We start from the raw sequence: 15,863 nt of genomic DNA, 5'->3' as shown, positions 1-15,863 counted from the left end.
ATGAATCGTATTGTCCGCATGGGAGGTGAACCTAGCCTCAGGGTCTCGAAGATTGGGTAAAACCAGCAGAGCACTACCACCCAGATCCAGTCTTGGGTACCGTTCACAGTGGCGCACACAGGATTTAATTTTGGGGAGAGCCACGTAGAAGGATAAATATATTTTTCATGCAAATGAAAAAAAAGCCAGATCCGTGATGCACCGGTTAAGAACCACTGGTCTAGAGCTACAATATTTATGCCAAATTCCACCGGAAAAATACTGTTTTTCTGTATTGCAATGCAGGTAGGCAGGCATTAAGCCTATACCCACATTAATTTGATCACTTAACCTTCCACTTCACTTCAACTTTTTAACTCTGGATTTATGAGTACAGTAGGTAGGCGCTCGGTAATCCGACACCCATATTTTTTCACCTATGCCGGATTATTGGATTTCCATAGAAAATAATAACTAATCTATCAAGGTCGGGCACCGAACTGCTGAGCGAACGGCTCACCTCTCTGTAATCCGGCAGTTTAATGTGAAACCTGCCGGATTATAGAGCAGGAGAACTGAGTTGCAAAATGCCGGACTTTTGGACGTGTCGGGTTGGTGAATGCCGGTTTACCGAGCGGCCTACTGTACCTCGTTTACATTTGCATGTATTTACTGCTGACAGTCCGTATTATCGCAGCCATAACAATAAAAAGCACGTGTAAACACGTATCATCGTGCGAGTTGAGTGATTGCATTCATGGATCAAAAAAGTTTTGCGGGCTCTGAATTTTCACGCGATAGTGACTTGTGAGATATCTGCGCCTGCGCAGTAGAATGATTGTGGAAAACATGCCGGAAAAAATACGAACCACACCGCACAGAGCATTTTGAGATTTACCAATTTTCACAACCTATCAAAAAGCACCATACAATGACAAACGCGTCTAGCTTACGCTTGAAGAATGATAGAGCCTGTACACGTGCATGGATTTACTGGCTGCAATAGTGTGTATTTTAAACAATCGTGACAATAACTGTTTACATATTAAAGTCCTGACTGTCTCTCCAATCTCATTTTTCAAGAGTGAGCGAGATGCGATGTTGTCATTTTATAATACTGTTTGACGGTTAACCTCAAAATACGTTTGTAGTTCGTTTTTAGCCGACAGGTTCGCCACTATCGTTCTACTGCGCAGGCGCAGATCGAAGAATTCTTAACTGTTGCATGAAAATTCAAAAGCTTCAGAACTTTTTTTATCCACGTGTTTACACATACATTTTCTTGTTATGGCCGCGATAATATGTACTGTCAGCAGTAAATCCATGCACGTGTAATTACCAGATTGGTGAGACAGCACCATTACGTGTAAACAGTTACTACCGCGATAGTTTAATTTACATATTATTGGTGCCAATAAATCCATGCAATTGGAGGCGCTATTCCTGCAAGTTGCAATATCACATGAAAATTCAGAAACCGCTAACCTTTTTTGATTCATGCATACTTACAGTCTTGCAACATCAATAATTAATTAAGTCATTTATGTTGACAGCTGTTTCAGGCTATAAATGTATAGGGTTATAGTGCTGCAGTTGCAGCACTGTGTTGTTATAATCGACCATTCCAATGATGGGTTTATAGCCCGAAATAACTGTCATGTAAATTACTCATTTAAAATGGTATTAACAAAAAATGTCTGTAACAACTTGCTTAATTTGGTTTAATTTTGTTTGTTTTAATTTCAGGCCCAAGAAGATGATGGTCTGCCCCCGCACATATGTACGAAATGCGTTTCAAAGCTAAAAACCGCTTATGCATTCCGGACGAGGTGTGAGGAATCCTTCAACTTATTAACAAAATACATTAACAGCAAAGACACCATAAAATCCGAGCTATGCGACGACACCGCCTATAGTAATGTGGAACCCGTAGACATTAAATACGAAGATGTGGAGTTAAAAGAGGAAAAACCCGATAATATCTTTGACCGGCTGGACTCGCCTGACGATGAGAGCCTCGAGACATTCCAACACGACGATTACGCAGATGATGACGAAGATTACAAGCGCGCCGTTAAATCAATCAGGTTATCAGATGCGAAGGTGTACAAGAAACGCAAGAAGAAGAGTAAACGGTGCTTGGATGTCATCACGGGCAAGAGTCTCAAGGCAAGCGAGAGGACAAGTGAGATTTTGGGGCTGGACGTGAAGAGCTTGAAGACAGATGACGGGCTGTACCAGTGTAATCAGTGTCCGCGCACTTTCACATGCAAGCGAGGCTTCGTTAGGCACCTCGAGAAACACCTCGGAATCAAGAGCTTCTTCTGTGAGATCTGCCAGAAATGTGAGTACTCGGAGGTCCATATTGTCATTGATTCTGTGATACCTTTTATGTACTTAGGACAAAGACAAATACATATAATATAACATATTATAATAATATAATATTATATAAAACGAATGCTGAAAAATGACTTCTAAGACTAATGATTAAATTTATTTAGAGCTTAGGCAAATTTTGCTACTACATTCTTTGGAAGGTCAGACAATTATTATAAATACACAGAACCATAAATATTTAGAATACATGAAGGGTACACAGGCAAAACAAGTAATGTCACAAGACCAAAAGTTGTCGTAATCAACAATTTAATTTTTGAACCCATTGGACATTCCTAGTTTTTGTATTGATGGAAAAAGAACTTTTTTTTTTTGTATCTTTTGCGCAATACTTCTATTGCAGTTTTCTTTTATATCGGACATTTTAATGCACAAAAATTAAAAACTCGACACACTTTCGGAAATTCACAGTACAGTACTCTCTCAGTAATCCCCCACCCCAAAAACCAGACAAGTGTCCAATTAGTGAAAGCGGAGGATTATAGTGCATACATTCAAAATATGGTAAAAATTAAAACAGGTAGGTATTTCGTAAAAATCATTTTTTTTTTTAGAAATTTGTACTAGCAAATTACGGTTTTATTTATAATCAAAATCAAGTATTTACTAAATTATACATTATTTTTAAACTAAGTTTATTAACCACTTCACTGTTTATCCCGAGTGTGACTCGGGCACACGTTTTCATCGCACACTGACTAGCCCGACTCTGACTCAGGCGTTTTTTTATCAACTTGACAGGAATGTTTATCAAGAGCTACATTCGGGAAGATCGTATTTCAACTTGTCACACAGTTTATTATTTGTTTTCACTGGTATTTGAGTGATATATGAGCCATATGACATAATAAAAGCTTTATTTAGGGCAGAGCAGGCCTGATTAGTCAATGACTTCATTGTTCCATTCATAGTTATTTTTGTGTTAGGTACTTATGTCGCATGTTATTGTAATTTGAATTTAGTTGCTTTTGTTATTTTTGAGCACATTTTAGAAGTAAGTTCGTAAAAAATAAGTATATATTATTTATACTTATTAGCTTCATTTTAGTTACCAACCAATACCATCTACGGCGAATAAAGAAAGGCCTACTAGACGTGCAAAGTATGCTGCTCATATATGAATGAAAACGACAAACGAATACGGAATGAGACGAGATTGTGATGTAGGGTTGTGTATTGAATTTTTCAAAATTTACCATACCAAAAAGACTTTATTATTTCCGTAAAATTTAAAACATAAACCTACATATCTGTTGTGATAAAAAGTAAAAATACATGTAAACAATTTATAATAAAACGTTAAAAGAAAATTTGACATTTTTCATAAAATTTTAAATATTGTAAAAAAGTGTTAATTTAATGTGAAAAAAAGTAAAACAAACGTAAGAATAAAATTTTTAATAAATTGTTTATAAAATGTTTAAAAAAATATCTGACAATTTTTAGACACTCTTTCTCACCAAAATATAACTGGGAAGTGGTTAACTAAATATTAAACAGTAAATCACTTGACACAACCAGTTGTTCAGTGAGGCAGATATTCTTGAATGGCTTAGGATTCCTGGCTTTCCCTATGACCAAAAGCTTCAGTTTGTGTGTTCCGGTTGCATTGGAGCACGGCATAATTGTGATGCGGTCCTTGGGCACTTTCCTCCCTGGTACATTACTTTCTTCGCGATGAACGTACGTTTTACGAAGGAGAAGTTTCCAAAATAAACCCGTCTCATCTGCGTTGCATACTTGTACGCGGCTGAAATTGACAATCCCATAGCGGCGAATTATAGAGATTGATTTTGTGCTTTCAACTAGTAAAAACAACGGCGGATTATAGTAGTTGTCGGATAATGGAGCGGCGGATTACTGAGAGTACTGTACTACCAACCGGTAAAAACGACATATAAGTTGACATTTGACATTCCTTGTTACGGTTCATTACATATCATGGGACCTTCCCACCTTTGGACCTCTACGGGGGTATTGAGAAATCATTATTTTCGGAGGACTATGATTTGTTTTACAGTTTTTCATTGATGTAGATTTGTAGATAAAAATACACGTGGAAATGTAAGTGTTACCATAAGTCATTTTTGTGACATCTCTTGTTTTGCCCCCGTGTACCCTTCATATAATTTAAATGTTCAAAAATCACATTTTGACACCACATAATATTAAAACAGGCCAAATAAAGTCTACATTGCGATTGTCATTTGAACATGCCGAAAATTAATTGCAATCACATTGTACAATGCGGCCAATTTACCGGACAGAATGACAACAAATTCTTTTTGTTTTGCGTCAACTTGTGGTATTACAAAATCTCCATAAAACTAGATTCTAGTTATAGTACAATTGCTTAATCAAATCAAGTTTTCTGAGTTTAAGAAAAACTAGTTTGCGTTATTGTCTTTTGGATTTTTATCAAATGGGTACTAGAGAGTGATAAGCTCTGTCATGCTTGGGATTTTTTGGCTTTGCTGACGATACTTCCAAAATATTTGTTTGCAGTTGTAGTATTTGAAAGGGGATGATTTATTGTTTTATTGTTAATTCAGATTATGCGAGAGAGTGGGCCCACATGCAGACGCACACACGGCCGCGGCTCAAGAACTTCCAGTGCGAGCAGTGCACCAAACTCTTTGAGACCAAGGGCGCCCTCAATACTCATCTGGCTGTCCACAGCCAGGTCCGACCCCACGTCTGCGATCACTGCGGCAAGACCTTCAAGCGCATGGACAGACTTAACATTCATAAGTAAGCTAACATTGGTCACAATAATTACTGCTGTACCTTCCTTTTGCATACGTTTGCGGACACTTGAGTTGCTAATTGCGGGTTCTCACGATTCAATATTTGTTGATCAACAACAGTTGTCGGTTGACTTGAATCACCTTAACCCTCCTCCCGCTAACGGCATCTAGAAATGCCCATGATAGTTAAACCGTTCACCGCTAAGGGCATTCAGAAGTGCCCATAAGTTTCTACCTCCGTATTTTTGTAATTCGGCGAGTAATACAGTCGAAATTTGTTTGAAAAACTAGCTGGGTTATTCCTTTACTGACATCTGTGATTTTTTTTCAATAAGACTTTTTAAATAATTCGAAATTAAGCAAAGACACATACCCTGTCGATATTGGAGTAAAACAGATTTCCAATGATTGGTTTCAAAATTTACCGCTAGTTGCTTTGCGCAATTTGCGCCGGCGCGAATTGATTTAATGATCTCATACATGAAATCGACCAGTGCGACGATAATTTTCAACAGTCGATTGCTTTCGTGTTGTGATTGATAAATTTCAAAGTTTTTTACGGTTTTCTATAAAATTATTATTGATGCGCCATTCTGTTATTAATTAAATATGTGCGTTAATTCTTTAAATGAAACGTGATTTTATGAATACAATCAGTGGCTGTGAAGTGAAAACGAAATTATTAACACATAAATAATTTAAAATTCCTATAATAAATCTTTTGTACTGTACGGAAATACATACGAAAAATTGAGAATAGGTAAATAATAATCAGTAAAATATTTAAATTTAAATTAAAAACTGTAAAATAGATTTTCAAAATTCACGGCCACTCATTTTTATTTCAAGGAAAGTGATGATTAAAATTCTTTTCATTTCAGTCGAATAAAGAACTAAGATTAAAATTTAATATTATTGTGTAGTGAATTAAAACTTTAAATTTCCTCAAAACTGTTAAGTTATAATAGTATATTTAGTGTTTAAATAAAAATGTCTATCCCTCATGTTGAATGCTTGGATTCGGACTATGAGATGGAAAGTGATAATGAAGAAGCTGCGCTAGTAGAACATCCCGACGATGTTGACGAACCTTCCAATATAGACAGTGATGAAGGAGTGGCTGAGCCGTCTACCAGTGCAGCACCAGATAGTTTACTCCAATCGTGGACTGCGGGTCCCTTCGTGCCGATCACATACGATTTTGATAGTTTCAACTCAGGCGTTAACCCTAGTGTACAGCTCAATGAAAATTCCACAGAAATGGAATTTTTTCGTCATTTTCTCAACAAAACAATAATGAATACCATAGTTAACCATACAAATAATTACCACAACCATATGCTCAACACACAGGCCCACACTCCGAATGCAAGGATCCATGCCTGGTATGATACATGCCCAGAAGAGATGTATGTTTTTTATGCTGTATCAATGTTGATGACAAGAAATCGCCATCTCACAATTGAAGAACATTGGAGTGCTGATCCATTATTAAAGTCTAAAATATTTGGCCAAACTATGATAAGAGATCGGTATGAGTTGATTCTACAAATGCTACATTATTCTGATACCCAAACCCCTACTGGAGATCGCCTTTATAAAGTGCGCTCACTTCTTGACCACTGCAGAAAAATATTCAAAGAAACAATGCTACCAAACGAAAATCTCTGCATCGACGAAAGTATCATTGTATTTAAAGGGAGATTAATATTCAAACAATTCATACCGTCAAAAAGACATAGGTTTGGAATTAAATTATTTGTGATTTGTGATGTGGAAACCGGTTATATTTTAGACTTTATTATTTATTGTGGTGTAGAAACCGAAATATGTGATAGTGAACTTTTAGGAATATCTGGGGCTGTTGTCACCACTTTGATGAAGGATTATTTTGGAAAAGGGCATAAACTATTTTGTGATAATTGGTACAGCAGCCCAGAATTATTTCAGTTTCTACATAAAAAAAAGACAAATGCTTGCGGCACGGTACGTAAAACACGAAAGTCAATGCCAAAATTTGATAAACTGAAGAAAGGACAAGTAAAATCTCTTAACCGTGGCCCATTGCTCGTGTTAAAATGGCATGATAGGCGGGAAGTGCATATGATCAGTACCATGCACGATGACTCCATGGTACCGACAGAAAAAATTAATAGGGCCACAGGACAACCCATTATAAAACCACAATGCGTTGTGGATTATAATAAAAATATGGGCACGGTAGACAAAGCTGACATGATGTTGAGCAGCCTCTCGTGTATGCGAAAGAGTCTTAAGTGGTATAAAAAGGTTGGGTTCCACATCATAGATTTATTTTTATTAAATAGTAGCATTCTTTACAAAGTAATCACCGGTAAAAAAATTAGTTTAGCTGAATTTCAATTAAACGTAATCCGACAATTAATCGAAACATATGGCAGTGCCTCAAGACCATCGACATCACAAACTACTCGTGTAGCTAATAACCCAAAAAGAATTTTAAAAACAGAGCTCCTAAGACATTTACCCCGTAAAATTCCTCCAACAGTAAATAAAACAAAACCATATCGAAGATGTCGTGTGTGTATTGCTTCAACTACTAAAGATAAAAAAAGAAAAATGACGAACATTATGTGTGAAGCATGTGATGTCGCTTTATGCTCTGTGCCCTGTTTTTATGACTACCATGACAGAATCAATTTTTGAAATATAATTAAGCCATAAACATTAATTAGGTGTGACTGAAATATGAGACCAAGTTGTAAGGAAATAAAATAACAATAACGATTGTGTGCGTTCTGTGTTGGTGTTAAAAAACTGTGAACATTAATCATCGGCGCAAGTGTCTACCACTTATCGGGTATCAAGGGAGGCCACTTCACTCTGCGGTATGTACTCCAAGCATGCTTTATTATGTATGACAGAATTTCTTAAAGCTGTGTTGCTTAATTTACGATCTTTTTGTTTATTTTCACATGCTGTGAAATTAAAAGGAATGTTTTATAATAGCTAGAGCCATTCAGTGGATTTTTAGGTACATTTTTAATGACGTTTCGGTATGATTTATGAATCGTAAAAAACACAGCGCGCCCGAACAAGTACATGAGCGAAATTACGTCGCGATAAAAAGGTTAACACGGTGTAGTCCTTAAAATCATTAATACCAACGACTGCAACCGACTTACTGAAAAGATAGGTTGATTTCGAGAAATGGACCCGTCAACTGGCCTCCAAGGTTGTGCGATTTGACACCTCTGCGCATCTATTCTATACACAAGGCGGCTATGGTGGCAATTGAGGATAGTTTGTCATATTTTTGTATTGAGTATTATAATTGTTACAATAAGTTAGCCGTCTATTCTATAAAAACTGTCTATCTCACTCTAAAAGTTAACACAGCCAAGAGAGGTGCTGTTAAAATATAGCATTTATTGTAACAATCACAACTAACTTATTGTAACAATTGTAATACCTCAATACATAAATATGATATCGTCACTGTACAGGCCAAGTAGTGTAACCCTCAAATATCAAATTGTGCAGGAAATGAAAAAAACTGTGGCCATTGGATTTACTTATTATTTTATATAATGGTTATTTATTATTAATTGAGTGGCTTGCGTTTAGAGAGGGTTACAGCATTGGACTGGAATATTTTTTGTCAAGTTACAAATGGCTTAAAAAATAGTTTTCAATAATTATTTTGATATGAAATATTTTGTTGGGATTTATGTTACTTGGCCAGTTTGTGTAAGCGTATGCAATAAGTCCATTACCATCAAAATGTCACTTTGTTGAAAAGTGAGGGTTACGCTACTTGGCCTCTACAGTGACGATATACTAACCTCGATAGCAGCCTTGTGTATAGAATTGTTGCGCTGGATTTTTTCTTGAAGTCACTGGTCACAAACCAACATTGTTCGTGTTATTTGGGAATACTGCCAGCGGTGCTCGAAAAAGTAGCTGGCATATGGCTGAAATCATTTTCAAATATTAGAGCCATCTTTCAAATAAAAAAAAGTGATTTTGAAAGTTAATTTTAGTGTTATTTTTTACAATTGTTCTAACGAGCTTTAAAACACCTTTATATTCTAATATGGCTTTGAAGTGGTCAGAGTGTCCTTTTACATTTTTTATATGAAAAATGCGACTATTTGCGGAATCATCAAATTACACCTCTATAGGAATCGCGATGCTCGACAAGATGCTTCTTGTTGATGTCTTCTATCGCGTGGGGGTAGAAAAACAAGTATACTCACACTATATACATACCACATAAGTGTAAAGTTTGATAGCTTTGCCTTCTTAAACTGTTTCCCGCAAGTTGTAAGAGGTTTCTTGCATGACGTAGTAATCTAGATATAACTTAGTGGAATCGCACAACACGACATCAAGTGCAAACTCTAATAATAATATGATCTTATTTTCAATTTATATCGAGATTTTAATAATTTCAAATATGTCAAAATCAGGAACTGACGTTATACCACGAAGCGTGAAGTTCGATAGTTTAAATGGAAAATATGACATAGTTAGAGCGATGCCGAGCGAGAGAATACAATGCAATAGGCTTCATGTAAGAACAGTCAGAAATAATAAAGGCTCGTGCACACAGAACGCGATATATCATGGCGGTCGGCAATATAAGAACATCACAAAGACCGTGATATCTTTGTGAGCAATCCTGTATGGTTGCTTCCTAGCGGGCAGATGTGTATTCTTTTTTAATAGTTTTTGTTCGGATTAAGTAATTCGAAAGAGGAGCAACTCCATTTTCTATTAGCACTACAAGTAATAACAAAAAAGACGATGTTGGGTACATGACATCAATATGAAAAGAGGAAGATTTGGGGAGGCTTCAATCTCGTAAGGATAGATTTTTTCTATATTTTCGTATGTCACGAGTAAGTTTCATGTAACTACATGACCTGATTAAACCGAAGATTTTCGATAAATAACTTCATTTTGTACAAGTCGGTTATGGGGAAGCCAGCGGTAAACACATTTTTAAAATAGCCGATATACTGGATTATTTGTTAGGTTGGGTTAGTTTAGGTTAGGTTTTCATTCTTGAATTCATGAATTTTGCCTAAAATCGACCATGACAGCACGGTTCCCGCCTGGCTTCACCATAACTGACTTGTACAGATCGTGTGATCAATTTTGTACAACCGTATCGCTGTCCGCTGCAATCACGATTGGCTCGCTGCAACAGATCGCCCTGTCTAGCGGGGATGATGCAATCTTGTGTATACAACTAGATAGCTATAGATCTACCATCATAAATTGGCATTTCAGCGAGGGCGCTAGTATGACATTGAGAATATTACCATAACTAACAAAAAAATGGTAATTTATAATTTTTTATTGGTAGTAGATTTCTGTACAAATATTATGCAATCCATAATTCGAGAAACATGTTGTAAAATTAAATGGCATTTGTAACAAATTTATCCTCGATAGACAATTTTAGTTTCAAATTCGACCGGCTGCCAACTTACGATGGTAGATCTTTAGATAGCGTTCTATGTGTCAGATCCTTTAGGGCAGGGGTTCTTAACCTTTTTTGCGGTAGCGGGCACATTTCAGATTTGGGATAATAGTGGAGGGCGCACATCGGATTTCTAAAAAAACAAGATTTAAGTATTATATGTTACGTTTATTATATCGGTAGATTATACAGTCGAACTTGGTTATCAGGAGGAAGATGGGACTGACTGAATTTGCTCGTTATAAGCGTTACTCCTTATATCAGAGAATAGGTATTTTTAAATTAGCGGTCACATAACACAAAAAGTCGAAAATAAAAAAGTTTAATTCAATTAAGAGTAAATAACTATGAATAGTAAAGTATGCGATCTTTGACATTTCATTTCACTTACTAACTTTTCAAAGTCAGGAGTGTAAGATGATAAGTTTAATACTTTTGTCGGGGGCACGCGTTTAAAAACCCCTGCTTTCGGGTAACAATAATTAAATTTACCCTATGTAATTCGTGCGCAGTAGAAAAAATCACATTCCGCTCTATTTCAAGGTTAATGTTGTTCCACTATAATAACTGCATTTGGTGCCACACATTTGTATTTCCGAATTGTTGGTTGAATACGTTTGAACATAAAATTGATTCGGTTTTAGTTGATCAACAAAAATGGAATCGTGGAAACGCATTTCGAATATTGAAAGAGTGCAAGTGTATCACTGTCCGAGGTTAGTGAACCGGCTACTTACCCCAGTCCAAGTCTGAAGTCTTGACAATTCTATCCTCTCTGTGTATCATGAGTGGAAATGAAAATTTTAATTTGGATGTAATCTTTTTTTCTAGAAAAATTCATTCGGGCATCAAAGAATACATCTGCCAGTACTGCTCAAAAGATTTCTACTCTCAGAAGAACCTCATAGTCCATATCAAGTATGTACTTTTCTGTAAATACTCTAATACATAGTTTATACATACTCTTTAGTTCTCTTGAGCTAGCTGTTTGAACGCGGGGACAGACACATAAGATAGTGACCGTTTGAGTTATGATTATATTGAGATGCACGTCACGCTGTCACGGCGACAAATTAATCAATGGTTTCATCATTTTGCTGAATATTTTGACCCATCACCATCTCTGTAAATTCTATGATGGAGAGTGCCAACTCTAATGTATTAGTATTTTGAATTATTATTTATGCTAATTTCAATTAATTTTAAAAGTTTCTATGTGTGCGTTCGTTAAAATTACTTGCGATATTACATCCATAGATAATATTTTGAACAAAACCCAACCTGCAGACCATAGATAATAGACAACATTCTTATAGAAAATACATAGTAAGTACCAATCGCTAAAAACGAAACACACCCGATTTTGACATGAGTCAAAAATGTGTAAGCATGTAGAAAATGATAAAAAAAACGTACACTGAGTCATGCAGGTGTCGATGAAGTGCGGTACAACGTGAGGTGACCTCATTGTTGTCCTGGTGATTTTGGCAGATTTTGCTGACTGACAATGTTCGTTTAAAGGTTCAAAATGTGCTACGGGATGGGAGCATCAGTCTGATGACATTCTAAACACAAAGAAAAACAAAATTACACACTTTTTCCCGTAGCGGCAGCCTTACTGTGACGTCATGTCACAACTTTAGTCTCTCTTCAAAAACATTAAATCGGTGTTTAATTGTACGAGGGTGGGTCAATAATTCCTTAGAAAAAAGCATTAAAACAGTTTTTATTTTTGTATTTTTTTTTATTTCTCAACATAATCTCCTTGGAGCTCAATACACTTGGTTAGACGTTTCTCAATTTTTTTTAAACCGTCAGAAAAATAAGTTTTCGGAAGGTCCTCAAAATAAGCATTTGTCCGATCGATGACTTCTTCATTTGAAAAAAAACGTTGTCCACCTAGCCATTTTTTTAAGTTTGGGAAAAGGAAAAAGTCACTGGGGGCTAAATCTGGCGAATACGGTGGGTGGTCGACCAATTCGAACTTCAATTCTTCAATTTTAGCCATTGATCGTAAACATGTGTGAACACGGGCATTGTCCTGATGAAAGAGGATTTTTTTCCTGTTTAAATGAGGCCGTTTTTCTTCAATTTTGTTTTTTAGCTGGTCCAATAAAGATGCATAATAATCCCCTGTTATTGTTTTTCGTTTTTCCAAATAGTCAACGAAAATAATTCCACGTGCATCCCAAAATACAGTAGACATAACCTTACCAGCTGATTTTACGGTTTTCGCCTTCTTTGGACATGGTTCGCCTTTCGCAATCCACTGCTTTGACTGTTCTTTCGTCTCGGGAGTATAGTGGTGTATCCATGTTTCATCTACAGTCACAAAGCGACGAAAAAATTCATCCGGATTGCGTTGCATGAGCGACAACAGGGCTTTAGAGGCCACCACCCTATTGCGTTTATTGTCGACTATGAGCAAACGCGGCACCCATCTTGCAGAAATTTTTTTCATGCCCAATTTGTCATGTAAAATAGAAATGACGCTACCTTTTGAGATCCCTGTAACCTCAATTATCTCACTCAACTTTAATCTTCGGTCACTTAACACCATATCGTGGATTTTATTGATCATTTCTGGTGTAGTCACCTCTACAGGACGTCCTGAGCGTGGTTCATCCTTTGTTGATGTACGACCACGTTTAAATTCATTTAACCAGTTATAAATAGTTGCAAGTGAAGGAGCAGATATGCCGTGAACTAAATCCAACTCATTTTTTATTTCCTTTGCTGTTAACCCTTTTATATTAAAATGTTTAATAACAGCTCTAAACTCAATTTTCTCCATTTTTGTAAACAAGCAATTTTTTTTTTTAAATGTACGAGAAACACACAACAACCCGACCAATCTGATTGAAACTTCGCAGCATACTGAATCGGTAGAGCCGCTGCATGAAAACAAACCGCTTACAGTACTAGTCGCGCCACCTGTCGGCTTTTCTAAGGACTTATTGACCCACCCTCGTATATCAATTTCATTGTCATGGCCATCAAAAGATATATGAATGAAACGGCACTTTAAATGTATTTGCGATGCATACTTTTATTCAATAAAGTGAACACTTTAAATTATTTTATATTCTATATTATAATTTATAATTGCATATTCAATTTATATAGTGCAGTTTTCACACTTTTACTATTATTGTGTCAATTTATTAAAAAATTGATCAAATTAAAATAAATACGTTTATCAATTTTTGGTAGTAGTAGTATAGTTAGTATTTCAAGTTGTGTCACCTTGCTAATTAAGATTTCCGCATCCGACATTTTATTTTGATATATGCGTCGCTTTCGTCATTATTTCAACTTAGTGTAACGACATTTTATACATATTGGCGTCAGTTTCCTTATGTCTACAATGTGTTAAAATATGAAGACGTTTCCTCTCCTTTTTTGCAGATACAAACATACAAACGATAGAAAGTATCAGTGCACACTGTGTGAAAAGAGGTTTGTCACTGGTAACTGCCTGAAGATACACGAGCGTCGACACCTCAGTATCAAGAACTACCAGTGCGACTCCTGCCAAAAGACCTTCGTTTCCAGATCGTGAGTAGATCCCTACACAGCATATTGTGATGTTCGACTGTTCGATTCGACTCGACTTCGAAGTTCGACTAGAATCACCAAAAAACTATATAACATATTATATCGTGAACTCGTATGGTTACAAACGCGTCAGTAAAATGTCATCGGCGCACATGCACTGAGTAGCGATCCAACCAATATACGCAGCAAATTTGAAGTGACCTGATGAGTGAAATTTTTTTAATCCAAGACACGCTCCTGAAAAATATTTATTTAAATTAGATAGAACAAAAGTTTAGGCTATACATCGACAGATGTCAGAAGGATGATTTTTGAATAAATTAAATCAATATTCGAATTTTTCACGCCTGGGCGAAAGCAGTACTAGGCAAACAAAAATCGAAATGACTTTAGTCAGCTGCCGTGCGGATGACCCGCGCGTATAGGCGGACTAAAGTCAGTTGCCGCGTAAGAAGGGTTAATACAGATCTCCCTTTTTCTTTGGCACACTTAATATTTCTTTAATACTAAGACTGGGGGCTGCCTGGCAAACTTGTCACATTCTATTATTTTTTTCTTTCATCTACAGTGGCTTACAAACGCACTTGAAGATGCACACTAAAGAGAAGCGGCATCCGTGCCGTATCTGCGCTGTTATGTTCAAGAGGACCGACCATCGCAACAGGCACGAGATGACGGCGCACGGCATGGACTTCCGGAAACAGAAATCATTATAGTCCTGTGAGTACCAACTGCATGCCCATCCATATTGTCAACACTGAATACAAATTGTTATGTACTTTGTTCGTTTAATGTGACATTTTCCCTTCTGTGATAATAATTTGTGTTTTATATTTAATCGGAAAGTTCTAAATTAAAATTATATTCTAAATATACACGGGCACTTCAAATAATGACGTATATTGCAATTCTGTAAAAAAAATCATCGTGGGTGTAAATATTTGATGAATACATTATATAATGAACGTATGATAATCGAACCTGTAGCGGCCGCACCATCATTTCCAGATGGCCAATGGGTTGTGGTCTTGCTGGCCTCATAACTTCAGCGCCGTCAGTGTGTCGTTTATTTGATCTGGCTGTGGTTTTTTCGTCGAATTCATCCAAGCTGGTCTGAATGTGTATTTGTTAGTATCGTGTTGCGGTGCTTCGTTGGGTCTGAACTTTTCTGCCTGGTATTTGTCTGCGTCTGTGAACGCATATCTGGCGTGCTTCGGGTGCCTTGGGCAGCCTCTGTTGTTTGCCGGATATGGGCCTCCGCATTTGGCGGGATCTGTCCTATTTGGTTTTTTTGCATACCGTTGTGAGGTGGTATCATAGATAAGATACAGTATAGTTTCGCAAGAGTCGAACTAAATTATTCCCACTATACAGCGCCATCTCTGAGCTGTACCGAAAAAGCCCGCCAATTTTGAAAGTATATTTTAATTAAAAATTGGATTATAAAATAACATACACTCAATTATTATAAAAGTTATATATTTTTATTTTTCGTACTAATTTCTACAGTCATGTTATATTGAGTATGTCATAAAGACAAACCCGATATTGAATATAATTGTGGAAATAAGTAAGAAAAATTAAAATATATAATTACATAATAATTAAGTGTATGTTATTTTAGAATTCAAAGTCTTCAAGTAAATAATAGCAGTGAAAATAATAAAAGACGATTATTTAAATTACTTTATATATTATATTCTTCACAT

At 36.3% G+C, this 15,863-nt stretch overlaps 1 protein-coding gene across 3 annotated transcripts in view; it reads left to right on the top strand.

Annotated features, from left to right (window-relative positions):
• LOC147069725 (uncharacterized) overlaps nt 1-15,863 on the top strand; it is a 67,177-nt gene that overhangs the window by 2,598 nt on the left and 48,716 nt on the right. For all 3 annotated transcript variants that reach the window (XM_085950694.1, XM_085950693.1, XM_085950692.1), the window contains exons 2-6: nt 1,726-2,323; nt 4,932-5,130; nt 11,428-11,514; nt 14,005-14,154; nt 14,723-14,874. In XM_085950694.1, the coding sequence (XP_085806820.1) occupies nt 1,726-2,323; nt 4,932-5,130; nt 11,428-11,514; nt 14,005-14,154; nt 14,723-14,870 (1,182 nt within the window). In that variant the 3' untranslated portion in view covers nt 14,871-14,874. The remainder of the gene's footprint in view (nt 1-1,725; nt 2,324-4,931; nt 5,131-11,427; nt 11,515-14,004; nt 14,155-14,722; nt 14,875-15,863) is intronic.

This window comes from Rhyacophila brunnea, unplaced genomic scaffold (assembly GCF_057557595.1).
Source record: "Rhyacophila brunnea isolate RB1 unplaced genomic scaffold, BYU_Rbru_1.0 scaffold_23, whole genome shotgun sequence".
In the NCBI taxonomy this organism is placed as follows: Eukaryota; Metazoa; Arthropoda; class Insecta; order Trichoptera; family Rhyacophilidae; genus Rhyacophila; species Rhyacophila brunnea.
The sequence above is the reverse complement of the archived record's forward strand: the minus strand, read 5'-3'. Positions and strand labels throughout refer to the sequence as shown.